General features: G+C 34.9%; 1 protein-coding gene across 1 annotated transcript in view; it reads right to left on the bottom strand.

The window, feature by feature from the left end:
* Positions 1 to 18140, bottom strand: part of NSF (N-ethylmaleimide sensitive factor, vesicle fusing ATPase) — a gene marked incomplete at its 5' end in the record, with an annotated part of 104771 nt that overhangs the window by 80833 nt on the left and 5798 nt on the right. The window contains 7 exon segments of the mRNA XM_081162848.1: positions 1894 to 2049; positions 4331 to 4406; positions 4887 to 4994; positions 7668 to 7834; positions 9948 to 9987; positions 12287 to 12386; positions 14252 to 14337. Of these exon segments, the coding sequence (XP_081018974.1) occupies positions 1894 to 2049; positions 4331 to 4406; positions 4887 to 4994; positions 7668 to 7834; positions 9948 to 9987; positions 12287 to 12386; positions 14252 to 14337 (733 nt within the window).

Here is an 18140-nt window from a genome sequence, read left to right as displayed (position 1 = left end):
TTAAAAAATTAAAAAATAAATAAAATAAAAAAATAAAAAGGACAGAACTCTTTTTTGTCTAATTAAATTAGTGTAAAAATATTAGAAAAATAAATCCATAAAAAGGGTTTTGGATAGTAGCACTCACAAACAAAACTTAAATCCATGGTCCTTAGTCAAAAAGCATGTTAATAAAAACAAAAGCATACTATTATAATTCAATTGATTTCAGTATGGATCGCAGAAACATGGACTGAAGTCACTCAGAAATTCTGTATCTGTTTTGACTTAATTTCAAACTCTTTTGACAGCTGGCAAAACCACAAATCAAGCAATATGAGTTTTACTCCTTTATAAATTATCTACCCAACCTCAGACAAAGGCCCTAATGAGCAGAGTTTAGATGATGCACAAACACAAAACTAGCATCTGAATAACTGAGTCCTCTGTAGTTTCCAATGGTGAGAAAACAGTCATAATGAAAAGTTATGGCTTTCCAAAAGCAGTTATTCTTCTACTTGTTGGCTGGACAGTACAATGTTCAAAGAAACAGAATCACTACTCTCTCTGTACCAGAGCTTGCTCTTGAAATCCAGAAAAAATATTCTACAAGAATAACTTACAACATTTGAAATCACACCTTTATCTCTGCCTATACCTACAATACACTTAAACAATATTTTCATGTCTTGGTCAAAAAAGCTTTACGGATTTATTGTGCCTCAAAATATACATCGCCAAGATAGTGAACTATTACGTTTTTTATTATTTTCCAAATTAAACTTGTTATTTTATGGACTTGGCCTTTGTATCTTTCAGATAAAAAAGTATGTTATTGCATTTGAAGGTGTATAAAACTCAGGTGATGAGGGTCTCTGTCATTTTCTCTTAATCCAATTCCAAACTCGACCTTTACTAGTGAACAGGTGTGTGCTGTGCCTGTAATTTATCAGAATGAGTGACCAGGCAGAAAGGCTACCAACAATAGGAGGCGAACAGAACCAAGCACTTAGTGCCTAGAAAGCAGTTCTTATCCCCACCATTATGAATATACTTTTATCTCCCAGTAGCAACTGAAAGATAAAGAATGTTGGGGGTGAGAGGAGGAATATATTTGTATTCTGCCAGTTTTTTTGAAAACTGTTTTTATACTAATAGTCTGCCAGAAGCTGTTATAAATTCCTTTCTGAGATATTCTGTGGCTTACATTCCAGTCCGATCTATAATATGGATATGAAAACAGTCATGACAGCATTTCCACTAGGGCAAATAATGCCACTTCACACAGATAAACTAAATAAACCTTCAAGAAGAAAGTGATAAATGAAGAGTGCAGTTCTTTGTATGTAATATGGAAACTCCTATGTGTACCCAGCATTTGTCTTATTGGATCAAACTTATCTAACTTAAAAACATGCCAATTATCCATTTACTAGGTATGAAGATGTACTAATTAAGTAATGCAATAGCATACTACAAAGCAGCAACAGCAGCTAATATTAGAAAATGCTCATAGTCTAACAGATAATCATTATTCAGCAGGATAAATCTTACCCATAGTGTATTTTTAGAGTCAGGTAAAATTTCTAAATATTCCCTATGCAAAAACATTAATAAATAATTAAATAAAACGAAATGGCTACATGTGTCCAATAAAAAAATCATGCTAGAATAAATAAATAAAATGGGGCAAACCAACAAATATTTCTATGATTTCCCCATAAATTTAAAATGCAATTTTAAAAGTTCTAACATATCAAAGATTTTTTAGAAAAAAAAATTTTTTTTAAGGAAGAGAGAAAAAAACACTTTAGCAGGTCTGAAGAATAATTTCAAAACATTACTGAAAAGAGACTTCATCACACTCATTTTTTTTAACACAAGGTTTCATCAAGTTTTCCTTTTTAAACTCACCCATCTGCTCCACAATCTCTGGAGGAAACACTCGGGAAGCAAATGCTCGTCGGAAAATATCTGAAAATTCCTTGTCCAGACCTCCTATTCCCATTTTTTCAAAGTTCCAGTCTGGATTGATGATAGATTGGCGATTTTCCTTGGTTTTAGCTTTGCCTATGTCAAACAAAGATAACCAAATGTGAAGCAAGGACTTCATCAGTAAGTGTAAAAAGACAGACAGAGCTCACAGGGCATCCTCAATGAATAAAGAAGAGCTACTCTTATACAAAGATGTACAATATGCTCTTAGCTGATTTTCTAATAAGGATGAGTTTTGCTATGTTAACTATTTTGTCTGGTCCCCATTTAGGGTCAGTAAAACACTTTTGAAATGACTAGCTAAACTTATGCTGCAGTCCATTTGTAACCAATTCATGGAGCTTGGTCTCATCAACCTTTAATTCTAACCAAGGTAACTAATTTGATCAGAAGAAACACCATGTGCATATCTGATGAAGACAACACCAGCTGACAGAAATGCAACTGAAATCTAGCAGCCTCTCAAGGCTCCTAAAGCAAGTGTATTTAAAAATACATATATTTATCCAGATTAAATCTGTAATTGAATATATAACCCCTCAGCCTGAGAAGATGCACTGAATAAGCTGGTTGTCTTATTTGCTTTTCTTCACTCGTACACAAAAGTCTAAAATCATCTTCAATGATTTCAAAATTCATGTTTTCAAATTCTTTCAGAAAAAAATTATTTCACTTAAATGTCATAGTGCCACCTAAAGTAACTCAGGAGAACCACATTAATATCACAAACACAAAGAATAAAAGTGTCTTAGTACACTCTACTATAAACAAAAAAAAGAAAATGATATTATAGTTTTTTAATTAGGGAAGAAAAGGTTGCATCAGAAAAAGTTTATCTTAGATGGTTGTTTCATGGTTAGAGTTTTGTGGACTTAAAGAAGAGAGAAAAACACTTTGCAAAGCTATGGAAAATATTTTTCTTACACTCTACTGCCCTCTTGTGGCCAAACTTACTGCATGCTAAATCACTATGCAATTTTAATTTTCAAAGGGAAAAACCTATCAATCACACCTTTGCATGAATTACTTAGAAATACCCACATGGTATGAAAGTCACGCAACTCCCTAGGGATAAGAGAACAAAAGGTGTACAAAACATAAATTACAAAGAAATCACTGCAGAAATATAGAGCAATAATAAAAGACTTGGATATATTCCACATCCATAAAGTGATCTAGTTATTAAAAATTATGTTGAAAGGTATATTGAAACATGCTCTTAGCTGATTTTAAGATGCTTGAAATATGTCAAGCAGAAAGAATGAATTATAAAACAGTATGAAAAGAGAATCAACTTTTAGAGTTTGTGAGTTAGTTTTGGGTGTCTATCCATATTTTATAAAATAAATATTTTAATTTATAATTAAGAAAAAATAATGAGGGACTGATAGTTTATGAATCAAGAAAAAAAGGCCACACAGTCTAAAAAAATTAAATAACCTTGGATATGATAGTATGCAACCAAAGAAAATTCTCTACTTTCTATTGGCGTAGACATCAACTTAGTTATTAAATCAACTGAAAATAAGAATTGCTGTACAGTTAATGGCATTATTATTCTGGTGAGTTACTCTTCTTAAAGCCCAATCTGCATTATTTTAATATAATAAAAATAGGGCTAATGTAAAAGAGTAGGACTGAACTATGAATCTGTTCTTTACCTGCCCATTCATCATTTAACTCAATCACTAACAGAAGTGATGCTAGTATTGCATTTAACACATAAGCAAGTGAGGGACAGTCTACAAAATAACTGACCAGTTCTCAAGGTCATATAAGACCACGAAAGTCTGAGGAACTGTCAGAGATTGGAGAAGACTATGGAGACTGAACAACTAAATGCAAGGTGGGTCCTGAATTAGATCCTGAAACAGAAAAAGGACAAATGGTAAAATCCAAATAAAGTCTGTAGTTTAGTTAGCAGCAATGTAAGCCATGATAATTTAGCTTTGGTAACTGTACTATGGTTATTTAAGATGTAACATCAGAGCAAGCTGGTGAAGGGTATATAGGAATTCTCTGAGCTACTTTTGCAAATCTTCTGTAAGACTAAACTTAACTAAATATAAAAATTTTTTAAATTAATTTTATCTGTACCTTTTTCCTTATTTATAGTGTGGTTACTAGGAAATTAAAAATTACGTATGTGGCTCACATTATATTTCTATTGGACAATGCTGATCTAGTGAAGATTTTAAACTTTTACTACATTAGCACATTGTAATTTTGTGAAAAGCTTTCTCAAGGGAGGTGCCCCTATTCTCCTTCTCGCTTGAAAATCACTACAATTGAGTCACATATAATAACAGAGATGACCCCACTTCACTCAGAATCTTCTAAAACCTGTAAGTCTTACCAATAAGATTGAGTGATGAATTTTCTGCTTTTTCAAATGCAACTTGACTGTTTCCAACAACCAGTCCTACTTCAATCTGTACAGAAAGACAATGATTAGTAGCATAATAGCAGACTCCTGGACTTCTCGAAGCAAAGCCAAAGACAAAGGGGAAATGAGATCTCTCTGAGCAGAGAAAATCTTCAAACTATCATCTAAGTTACATTTACTTTTCTCATAACTACCTTCCAATTATTCCCATTTTCTTTATTTCAATGTATATATCTTTTCATAATGCCTGTCATATTGTTATTATTTATCTACAATACATTTCATCTGCATTCAATCAGGATTACAAATTTCAAATTACTACTATGTCTGCAAGTATGTGTATTTTATGCTATATTTTAATAACGATGCCTGCTATAAAGGCATTTTCTCTTCCTACTATCATAAAAGAATGAGTACATAATATGAAAGAAATTACTGAGCAAGAGAATGGGTAGGAATATTCAATTAATCTGCACAATTCACATCATAGAGATTATCTAATAAAATTATTAGAAATAAAACATACCTTCTGTCTTTTACCTGTCCCCGGCTCTCCCTTTAGGATGCTGGGATCCATGGCTTCAATATCCTTTACTAGTAAGCCAAAAAGCTTTTCATTGAAGCTAAATACAAGCTATGTAGAAAAGAGATAAGGGAAGAAAAATCACTTTATGATATAGTGGCTTGACTCACATCATCACCAATGTTTTCCAAATGCAAAAAAGCAGCTTTGTCCTATGTGTTCCTCTTAGATCTGCTCCAAGGGCAAACTACCCACTAGCTAATGAGAGGAAAAGGGAACTAACATTTATTTGCTGTGTACCTAACAATCACCACAGGAAGTTATATAATTAATATTCACAATCTCTCTTGGAAACAGAAATTATTCCTCAGTTTTAACTAGTGTGGAAGCTGAGATTGAGAGAGGGGTTAAGCAATGGGACCCAGAGTCACAGTAAATGGCAGTGCCATGATTCAGCCTGGGTCTGTGACTGACATCTGTGCTTTTCTACAACCAATACAAAATGCCTGCCATACGAGTGCAGAGACAGCGTCTGATGAATTCATTTTCCAAGTATTCATTATCCACAAGCTAGGCCCTTTTCATGGCTGGGATGTAACAGTAAATATAACAAGCATAGCCGACTGTCAATCCTGCCACTACTACCTACTACAAAAGGGAATAAATACTAAGAATAGTGATTTGGAGTAAGATATTTATTTCTTCTCTGTATTATGGAGGATTTTCTTTCATGGGTTTATAGACGTCTGCATGTTATTAGGTTTAAAATTATTACAAATACCAACTCATTTTCTATTAAACATTCTTCTAAGCATTTTCTACTGAAATACTAAAGCTAAAGGAGAAGGTAAAAACAATGAAGTTTAGCGAGGCAACTTGAGCTATCAGTCCAAAAGCGTAGGAATCCAGAAGAATACGGTATAGTCCATAATGCAATGGACAGGTAGTCAAAAAATTATCAGCTAAATGTCCTCTTGGGGAGCCTTCCTGGACCATTTAATCCAAAGTAGTACCACAGTGGCTCCCTTGTGCATCATCCCATTTTACTGACATCAAAGTACTTAACAGTTCATGGTATTTCTTTCTTATTTTGTCTTCCCAGGCTAGAAAGCAAGCTCTATGAGAGTAGGGATTATGTGTATTTTATTCACTGCTGGTCTGCAATGCCTAAAACGGTGGCTGGAACATACTAGGTATTCAATAAATATTCGTTCAATTAATTAATTGACTAGTGAGTTCTTGTCTCAGTTACGTGTCATTTACCTTCTCTGGACCTAAAATCCCTCGTTTGCAAAATGAGGAGGTTAGACACGATGAAGTCTGAGGCTCATCCCAAGTCTCATATTCTTAATAGTAACAGATGTACTGAATCCTCTTCCTGCCTATCGGTAATACAGTTTCTACTCACAACCATTTGATATTATAATGTGTGGATTATCAAATTCTTAGTCTTGTTCCAGGTCTATGCCTTTGAACACGAGAATTAAAATATATAACACTCTTTCACTCCAACAACTCTTTCCTTCTACCACTTCTCTCCTTTCCCATCTTACATACCTTCCCACGTGAGAGACTGCAACGGCAGTGCGGAGATCAGAATGCTATAAGCAAGGATTCTCAAATATTCTAGTTTCAGGATCCCTTTATAACCCTAAAAATTGTTGAGGACCCCAAAAAGTCTTTGCTTACATGGATTATATCTATTGATATTTACCATATTAGAAGTTAGAAAAAACTTAAAAATTATTAATCAAAAATTAACTAATAAATTCATCATGTGTTAACAAAAATAACATTTTTAATTTATAAAATCCTCTTCATTTCCAAAATAAAAAAACATAAGCTGGAAGAGTGGCACTGTCACTTTTTTGTAAACCTCTTTAGTGGAAGATAGCTGGACGCCATGTCTGCTTCAGCAGCCCATGCACTATCTACAAAACTAGCACGTATCTACAAAACTGCACCATTTGCTCACAACAGAATAAGAGGGAAAGATACATATGTCTTGGTATTAATATGAAAATAGTTATTGACTTTGCAAACTCCATGAAAGAGCCTTAGGGATCCCCAGGGGTCTTAGGACCACACTTTTAGGACCACGGCTATGGAGCTATGGTAGGAGGAAGGAATTAGGAATGATTAAGAAAAGTCACAAAGAAGGAAACAAATGTAAGGGCAAACGAGCAATGATTACTTATGTATTTGTGTGTACAAATAGCAATTTATGAATTCACACATTTTTTAAGAGTACAGTTTTAAAAGGATAGAATGTTGTTCTAGGAAGTTAACAATATGATATTAACTGAAGTCCAAGCAAAGGGCCCACATCAGCTATATCATTTTAAAGAAGAGAAGGTCACGGCTTCAGAGGTTCTATGAAAAGCCTGAAAATAAGTGTACATAATTTCCTTAAGATTCTCAAAGAGGTTCATAACCAAAAAAAGTTAAGAACTACTTTTCTACAGAAATATATCAGTAAAAGAGAAAGACACCCAAAGACTCAACAAACGCTCCACAATAAGCAAAGAAAAAATCTGAGACATGTATGTTCACAGTGTTCCTAAATTTACAGATGGAAAAGCTGCTGTAATTATATATGACATTGTAACTTAAGGTGACTTTAGAATTTTTCTGAACATCTTCCTCACTTGTTATCACTCATCTTAGATAAACCTGTTCATACACAAAGCTCCTCTCAGTTTTTTAAAAGTAGAATAATTTTAGACAACTACAGGAATTAGAATGCCTATAAAGAGAAAGGAATAAGAGAAAATTTCAAACTACCTGTTGCCCCACTGAGAATGCCTGGTTGTTGAACTGTTGAATAAATTCTCCTGCCATCTTGTCAGTATCATAAGGGTTGGAGTCAATGCTTTTTTTCTGCAGGAAATCAATCTCGATGGTCATTGTGCCAATACATTGTTTGGCCTTGTCAAATGTATATAATGACACTAGGGCAAAAAAAGAAGCATTTTTTAAAATCACAAGAACACCAAATACTTGCTATGTTTCAAGAAACTAAAAGTTTCACCTAAATGAATCATAAAAGAACTTGACCGAAAGGGGGCTTTACATGGTTTTCATTGGAGGGACACAGGCACAAATTTTAAAACATATTAGTAACCACTAGAGATTTTCTTCCCCATCTGAATTAATTCTAATGTACTGAACAACACTCTCCTTCTACTTCTATTCCCCACTCAACTCTTAAGGGGAAATTACAGCCCCTGCCACCCGCAAAAGGCCCCTGCATCTTCCTCAAAACAACAGTATTGGAAGTCTCAGTGAAGTTGACATAGCATGCTATTTCCAAACAGATTTTTCTTTGACACAAGAAAGAGCTAAGGTGAGAGGTATGTGGACTCTTCTGCCCTAATAAAGTAGGATGCAGGACAAAAAAAAAAAAAAAGGCTTAAATATACAAGAACTTTGGGAACACCACATATATATACTTCCTAGAGGAATCTACAGAGGTGTTTTTATACAACCAAGTAGAAACTAGCAAAAGGTCTGAGCATGATCATTTAAGAGACTTAATTGTAGAGTTAAGACTAAAATAAGAATGGGGTCCTGTGTAGAAGAACAGCATGCAAATATTATGCTCTGACAAAGTAGAAAGAAAGTAACTAACAGAAAGGGGGGATAAAGGGGAAGGTAGAATATGATGATCATTAGCTGTTGTGTAGGTAATAGATGAGAATCAAAGAATATCATTTAGAACTGACAGAACAGGGTTTTTGAAAAGGAAGGTGGGGGTACTAAGGGCACTATGAGAGGTGTAAATGCAAAAGTAATTACTAAAACAAAAATATAAATATTCCTAAATACAAAAATAAAAATTTTAAAATAGCAAAGAAGACATATATAAATAGAGAAACAACTCAAACATAAAATGACAGAATTAAGATCAAACATATCAGTCATATCAATAACTAAATGGGCTTAATAAATCTTTTAAAAGAAAAAGATTTTCCAAGTAGCTTAAAGCAAAACCCAACACTGTTATATATAACAGACACACTTAAAACACAGTAAATCAAAAAGGCTAAAAGTAAAGAGGTGGGCAAAGAAACAATGAGCAAATTAAAAACAATAAGAAATCCTGATTATCAAAGTATAACTAAAAATACATTAAACAAGTATAATAACTACAATAACTATATAATATAGCTAAAAGCCACAATTTACAATAAAAAATATAACAGTTATGAATATCTATATGCCAAATAAAACAGAAGCTACTATGTCAAGTAAAAAGCATAGGAGATGCACAGAAAACAGAAAAACACTAATAACAGACGATTTTAACACACCACTCTCAATGTAAGACAGGTCAAGTGACCAAAAATAAGTAAGAATATAGATCTAAGCAGCATAATCAATAAAGTAGAGGTTGTGGATATATATCACTACATCCTGATAACAAAGAATATACCTCCTTCTCAGTGAACCCAAACCATTTTCTTTCATGTGTGTGATGAGACACAGTATTTACCTTCTCAGCAAACTTCAAGTATACAATATAGTATTGTTAACTGTAATCACCATGCTATACATTCAATCTCCAGAAATTACTCATCTTATATAACTGAAACTTTGTACCCTTTGACTAACAACTCATTTTATAAATGTATTCCTCAAAATTGTCACCATCATAAAACAAAAAAATTATGTTCAAACACTGGTGCCTAGAAAGATTTCTATGCTAATTTTCCAGTCTCCAATCAACTCATTCACTCCCATTCTATCTTAGCACTTTTACACAGAGCTCCTAATGGTAATACTTGTGCACATATTTACCTTGTACATATTCTGTGAGCTATGAACATGTGGATATTCTTTTCCCATTAGACAGTAATTTCCAGGCAAAATAGCAGGCAGATAGAGGTAAGGATACAAGTACCATAACTATTTACTGTCTAGTCTCATAGATCTAACCAGTAATATGATTATGATGAATGTGCAATGACCTAGCAACCAGTGACAGGGAATTGTACAGATCTCCATTTAACTATGAGAAAATCATAGAGAAGATCTCCCTCAGGTAGCTAAATATTTACCTACCTTCTATTTCTTGCCCAATAGAAAGTCCAGCCCATTTTCGCTGTAAAATAAGAGAGAGAAAAGACATTTAAAGCCAAATCAATCAAAATTAGATAAATGAGGAAAAGAAGAATTTCTCTGAATTTCAGGAACACATTCAAAGACCAAAACATGGTATGCTCTGATATGTTGAATTGTGTCCCAAAAAGACATGTTGGAGTCTTCGCCCTGGCACCTGTGAATGTGACTGTATTTGGGAATAAGATTTTTGCATATGGAAGCATGTTAAGATGAGGTAGAATCAAATTAGGGTGGGTCCTACACCAACATGATTGGTGTCCTTATAAGAAGAGAAGATGCATAAACACATGGGAAGAAAGTCATGTGACAAAGGAGGCAGAAACTGAAGTGATACATCTACCAAAGAACAACAAGGATTGTCAGCCACAACCAGAAGCTAAGCATGGGACTGCTTTTTCCCTAGGGCCTTTGGAGAAAGCGTGGCACTGCTGACACCCTGATTTCAGACTTCCAGCCTTCAGAACTGTGAGAAGAAATTTCTGTTGTTTTAAGCCACCCAGTTTGTGGTACTAACTTGTTACAACAGTCTAGGAAATTTATGCGCTACAGTTTATATCTGAAGCTCCATCCCAAAACATACAAAGCTTGCCTTTTTACAGTAAAGCTGACATCAGTGAGTAGATGCTCATTTGCATAATATAACACTACTGAAGGGATATTTCAGTATTCTAAATGTACTGTGGTTACAGTGTTTATTACAGCATCACAAAAAGAAAGACATTCAGTTCATAAAAAACCAAATTAAAACTGGCCAGACAACGTATACTGAAACCCAAGCAGAGATTCAAATCATTAGATGGTTACAACTAGTCTTTGTGTATTAGCCAAAGGATCTGTGGGCATTTGCAGCCAGATGTCAGCTTCTCCCCAGGTCGTGACTAGTTACAATGGCAATAATGTATGGAGGCAGCCAGATTGTACTTAGGCGGGAATTCGGGACTGACTTGGTCTAGATTCAAAATTAGTAATCACTACACCACTCCAAAGAACAGAGAAAAATAATTTTGGTCGAAAATCAAGTTTGTCTCCTCATTTGAACATTGTGGGTTTTGAGGTGAATAGCTAAGAAGATGCTGAATTGTGAATATGTGCAACATTAAGTGCTCTCCCTTCCAACTTTCTCATCATAGGTCACTTCCTCCTCTCTGCCCTTGACACCCCTCTGCTGTAATATCCCATCCCATGCACTGACAACCTGAAATTTAGCGGCATACTAAGCCCAGACTTGGGGTCACAGAGAAGCTACATTTAGGTTCTGCGCTTTAATTCCAAAGACAGCCTCAAAGGATGATAATAATAGTATCCATGGTATGGGGTTGTTTTAAGAAGTAAATGAGCAAATACATGCAAAAGTTACTTAGAATTGTATCTGGCCTATATGTTAGGGAAATTGTTTTAATAGCAGAAAGACAAGGAGAAATAGTCAGAAACCCCATTTCTGACCACCAGACTCCCAAATGGAGCTCTGTGAAAGCTGGCAAACCCTGGAATACCCCAAACCTTTGGTCTATAGAGACAAATGTGAAAAGTAGTCCTGAAAATGGAAATGCATCCACAGAAAAAGGGAATAGTGAGTGAAGATTTCCCATAATTTCTGCGAGCTTCAAGAGGTATTTAATAGTTCCCCAAACAAGTGTTTGATCTCTTTCCCTAAACCTCCAGGGGAGTAAATCAATGCTTGTTAGTATACTAGCAGGAAGTAGGGGTAGTATTTACAATGCTTAAGACTGTAGGATCAGCAGCATGTGCAAGATGATAAGGGAGAAAAGAGCACAGAGAATACTTGTAGTGCTCCTAGATTATGTATTAAGTGCCTGAAGCAGTGCTGGCAATTTTCCCTCTGAAGAATCCATCAATGGTTACAAATGTGATCACCATCCAGTCTTTACTGGAGCCCAGGAAGATTGGTAGTAATTTGAGATAACAATTACTCATGTCATATTCTTTAGTCCGACATCACTGCATTATTAACAGATGTCAATTTTACAAGTAAATGTTATTTTTATATCTTCTCTGTTACCATAAAATAACACCTTATCTGGTAGCTAACTGATATTACTGCAGAATTTTTAAAAATTAGAAAAAAAATCAAGGCAATAAAAGGCAGACACAGTAAAATTGGCAATTAAGGATATATCTTTAAATTCCCTGTATATTACCGAGGTGTTTTTCTTCAGTTTGGATCAATGCAGTTACAGGGTGACTGATGCTTGCTTTAAATGGATTGCTTCTTCTATAACTTTTAAGAATAGAAGAGAATAAATTAATATCTGAGTTACCTGAGGTAAGCTGAATGCAATGCTCCCTGGAACCACTGATGGATGGGTCCTCAGTGTAAATATGTACCTGTGGTTGGGAGAGGTCCTCACAATCACATGCCTAAAAGACAGAAACATAGTCAGTACTCCATGTCAAAGGAGATGTAGGATACCATTTCCAAATGTGTTCATTTCCAACAACTGAGACTTGATGAGTACCAGGTGGAAAAATGGCATTACATGCGAGTCCTGAAGGACTAGGAGCACAAATTTCATTTCCAAAAAGTGTCAGCAATTCAAAATGTCTTCCAGGCATAGGGAGCACCTTGGGCGAAACACTCATCAAGCAGAATGAGGGCCAGGTTCAAGAGAGTACATACCATCCAAAACCAAATTCATTACATTTCCAGTTTACGTAAAACTGATGACAGTGATTAGAGTCCTTAATATTAAGTAAAAACTAGATGAATTTCCTCTCTTGAAAATTATTTCACCTCCAAATAGAATAAAGGGAGGAGAACCAAATACAGAGAATCAGGATATGACAGTAAAAAAAAAAGTTAGTTTTTAGGACGAGTGTTTAAATCTCTTTGCAGACTCTCACAACAGGTTGAAATAGTTAACAACCTGTAAAACTAAAAAGATGGTAAAAAGAATTTTTTTCACCAAATATATCAGCTTTCGTATAGATATCAATATCTCCTATTTCGAAGCATTTTCTGCTAATTCACCTTGCTCAGAAGTTACCCATAAACAAATAAAATATAGTCATTTCATGATAATCTCTTACACCAAGAAACTAACAAGAACTGTGTATGAGATAGAAACTTCAAAATGTTACACACTATCTTTTTTTAAATAATCTTTTAGAATGCTATAATTTTTAATATTAATGGTTAATGTTTCTATATACATCAGTTTGCCACTAGAACACAAGTTCCTTATAGCTACTAACTATATTTTAAGTAACCCCATCACGAGCATGGTGAACATTTGACATATGTAAAAGAATTCCATAAACAAATCCTCACACTGATTATCCATACTCCAGTTTATATGTGGAAAGTTCTGTGTTCAACTTAGCATCATAGAATTTTTAGGACTTTAGCACTGAAAACAATATTAATACAATCATGCAGTACAGCCCCTTACTCTGAAGCTGAAACCCACAGATTATTACCAATTCTAACTCCGTGAAACTCATGTATTTCACAGAAAGCCTAAAAAAACAGAAAACAAAAAAAGGCTCAGTTAAAATCCTGCTTCATTGTTTCTAATCTCCCTAGTCTGCCTTCTGGTACAGCCCCTTCATTTCCTTACCTCTACCAACCTCAGAAGCATATGGATGGCAGTGAACTTGGTTAGCAGGGCCTTTAGAAGTTCTGGCAGTGGGTGACATGAATCAGTTAAAATAAATAACGAAAAATGCTTGTAAAGATTCCATATTTGTTGTGCATCTTCCAATTTTCATGCCTTTTAGATTATCTTATCAGCAATAATCAAAATGGCTAATATTTATTGAGGACTTATTAATGGGCTAGGCACTGTTCTAAGTGCTTTACTTGTATAACTCAATCTTTACAACTACCCTGAAAAAGATACTATCATCATCCCCACTTTACAGACTGGGACACAGAGATACAGAGATGGTAACTTGTCCATGGTCACCAAGTTCATAATTGGCAGAGCCAGAATCCAAACTCAGACAACCTGACTCCAGAGCCAAAAACCTAATGACAATGCTATATATGATTCACAAGACCAGTATGTTTAGTTATAAAAAGCAATGTATGATTTTAAAAACATTATAGTTATGCAAGTTAACACAGTAAAGGCTGAAATAGGTAACTCTCATCTCTTCCATTTTCTAACTCAACAAGAGGAATAAAAAATTATTCTCAAGTTTACTTAAAAATAAGGGCTCTCTAGAACTTTCTAAAATACCATCTAGCAGGTCAGAAGGAAAACAAAGTTAGAGATACTCACTGGCCAGACTGGAAATCTTTTTCATTCACAACTGCACAGTTGGTTAAAGATAATTCATCTGTAGGACATCTCGCAGCTTGCATACTCTATAAAAATCAATGATTAGGAAAATAAAATTCTTTTATAACCTTAAAGAATAGTTTATGCCTTCCTGTCCTCTATTCCTCATCGCCTGTTATAAATAACTATTGTTTTTGACTCCCAGGACCCCTTCTTCTGTGATAATAGCAAAACCTTCCGTTGGAAAACCTCATTCCACATGGTTTTGTGGGCGTGCCAATCACAGCACATATACAACCACATGGAGTCCTATTCCACCCATGGGCCCTTATGTAGACCAGTAATAGAAGAAAGGCATTCTCCCTTGCCTCACCACCACATGAAGGAAGCCTTTCCACTTTAAGAATTAATCACAGAGAAAGCAAAGGCAACAGACAAAGACCAACACCTTGAAACACAGACCTGACAACCAAGTTAAAGTCCTTGAGTCCTGAATGTTGGTTATGAACCAATAAATTCTCTTTTTTGCTCAAGCGTACTTGAGTTGGTTTTCCATCTCTTCAAAGAGAAGAATTTTAACTGATTTCAAACACAATGAAGTAAATTCTACAAGTTTGATAAAGTGTAGTATGAAAAGTATCTTTTTATAAGAGATCCCAAGATTGAGAAAAACCATCTTCCAAATATCTTCCAACAAAGATAATTACAGGGTTATATTTTTAAAAAGCAGCAAATAAACAATCTTTTTTATCTATAGTGACTAGCAAAACAGTCCTTCATATAATGTATTTAACCAATAACACTCCACCATTCTCTAAGGTTTCCTAGTTAGTGAAATATGACACTTATAGTCTATTTATAACTAAAGTGCCCATTCTTCAAGTCAAAGCTGATTCTTCTTAAATTTGTCTCTCAAACACAAATTTATAGAGGAAAACAAATTACTTATTGCTTCCCTTTTGTTTTTAAAAAGGCTAGTTTCCATACGGTTATCCCAGTGTCTAGAGCAGTGGTCTCTAAAGTGGGATATGTGCACCTGAAGGGTTTGCCAGTGAATAAGGGGGGGTCTAGTGTGTATTTCTCTCCCTTAACTCTGAGCCTTTGCCTGCTGACTCCTACTCATTCTACAATTCTCAGCTCAGTCATACTTCTATAAGACATTCCTTGGCACCTTACCTTCCCCACTAAATTGATAAGATAAACTTCAAGTGGAAGCACCTGGCTATATTTCTATTTTATTGTCTGTTTACACGTTTGCACTGAATAAAAGACAGTAAGCTTTTCAAGAACTTTGACTATATTTTGTTCTACTTTTTGGTTCCTGGGGCAGTGGAGGGCCTGGCACACAGTGAGTGCTCATCAAACATTTGTTTAATAAATGAATTTATTGATCAATACAAATCTATCTCAACTGCAGAATAAACAATTCAAAGAATATGTACACAAAGGACATTTCAAGCTTATTTAGGAAGTGATATGATTTAATTATCTAATAGTCCAAAATTACACAGAACTGATATAGCCAAAGTAATAAAAAATCACAGAATGTTAAGTTAACCTTTTCATTTATAAACTTGTTTACTTGTCAAAGAGGTGGTGTCCTTCAAAAAAAAGAGTGAAAAAATCTTTAGAAGTCATCTGTCTGGTCAACTAAAACAGATGCTGCAAGCAAAAGGCCTCCCTCCTGGAATCCAGAAGCATCTGTGTTTTTATGGTAAAGCCAAGCAGGGTATCTCATTTTCTCATCAAAATATAAGTCCCTATAAATAGTAGCTGTTTACTTACCACAGTAATACCAAAGAAAAATTCCACAAATTTTCTAACACTGACCTTCCCTCCAGGAAATAATAATAAAGACCAACCACTACAGCCATGCAACTACGAAGAAAATAAAATACAAACTGATGAGCAATTTTATAAAAGTTTAATAATCTGGGTGACTAGAACTTAACTGTCTGAAGGCTGTAAAATGTTTTCATTAACAACTTGAAATTAAAAAATGATTAATTCATTGCACTCAAAAGAATGAAAATCTCAACAAATCTTTACTGGAAGTAATTATACCACTACTTATTTGAGAGCCTTTAAAGTACAGAAAGAGAATTTGCTTCTCTTCATCATAGAAGCTGGGGGCCCAGCTGGCATGGCTCAGTGGTTGAGCATCAACCTATGAACCAGGAGGTCACAGTTCCATTCCCAGTCAGGGCACATGCTGGTGCTTCCACCTCAATCCCCAGTAGGGGGTGTGCAGAAGGCAGCCAATCAATGACTATCATCGATACTTCTATCTCTCTCTCCCTGAAATCAATAAAAACATATTTTTAAAAATTGGGGGGATTTAACCAGGACACCTCTGGGCAACATTATATAGCTTTTTAATTTAAGTAGCATAATTTTGTCCAAAGGTTCACTTTAAAAATTGGATTAAGTATATGCTTTACTGTTTATCAAAGAATTTAGTAGGGCGAATTAAGCATAGAAAGAGAGAGAGAAACATCAATGTGTTGCCTCTCATACACAACCCAGGTATGTGCCCTGACCAGCAACTGAACCTGCAACCTTTTGGTGCATGGGCTGATGCTCCAACCAACTGAGCCACTGGGCCAGAGCAACATTACCATTTCTTTAAATCAACATTTTACTGAATAAAAACATACATATAGAAAAGTACATATATTGCAAATGTTCGGCTCAATGAATTTCTACAAAATGAACACACCCAAGGTAACCAACACCCAGTTCAAGAAAGACATTATCAGCATTTCATACTGGCCCCCAGTCACTAGACCTTCATCCCCACCACAGATAACCAATATCTTATTTCTATCACCAGATAGAAACCATAGATTTGTTCTGACTGTTGTTGAAAATTTTATATAAGTGGAGTCATACATCATGTATTATTTTGTGTCTGACTTCTACCCCTCAATATTATGATTATGAGATTCATCCATGTTGTTGCATGTGGCAATAGTTCATTTGTTTTCATTGCTTCTTATAGTATATAATTATATGAATATACCACCATTATTTACCCATTTAAGTTGTTTTTAGTTTTTAATTATGAATACTGTTGCTATTAACATGTTTGTACATGTCTTTTGAATAATATATATATTATATATATATATGCATTTCTATTGAATATATTCCCATCTCACGCCACCCAGCCTCCAGTAGAACTGCTGGGAAATATACATATACGGCACATGTTCAGCTTTAGGGAATTTTGTCTAAGGTATACAGTGTGGTGTTTTGATATAAGTATCCCTTGTGTTATCACTGCCACAATCAAGTTACATAGTTACCACTGTGTGTGTGTGTGTGTGTGTGTGTGTGTGGTGAGAACACTTAAGATCTACTCTATCAGCAAATTTCAAGTATACAATATATTATTAACTATAGTTACCATGCTATCTGGCATTTCAAATTGTTTCTATCAGGGTACCAAATCTACTATTCTGTAAGAAATAACTATGCTTTCTTAAATGTTTGAAAATTGGATAAAGGTGATGGTATTAAAAGGAAGGAAAAACATTAACTGGAAATCTGGAAATAACAAGGTTGAGTACACATTTGGAAAGAAATCTGGGGAAAAATATCTTCAACAATTTATAAGAAACTAAATGGGAGAGCTCAAAATGGTTCTCAACTTTAGCATACATCAAAATCTTAAAAAAGATTGCAGGGGCGCTGGCTGGTGTTGCTCAGTTGGTCAGAGCGTCATCCAGTGCACCAGAAAGTTGCTGGAATCAGTGCATATGGAAGGCAACCAATTGATGTTTCTCTCAGACATTGATGTTCTCTTTCTCTCCCCCTACCCTGCTCTGTAAAAAAAAGAGAGAGGAGGAGGGTGGACTGCAGGGCCCCCACCTCAGAGTTTCTAATT

This window comes from Miniopterus schreibersii (genome assembly GCF_964146895.1).
Source record: "Miniopterus schreibersii genome assembly, chromosome: 16".
NCBI lineage: Eukaryota > Metazoa > Chordata > Mammalia > Chiroptera > Miniopteridae > Miniopterus > Miniopterus schreibersii.
This window is presented reverse-complemented; position numbering and strand designations above follow the sequence as displayed.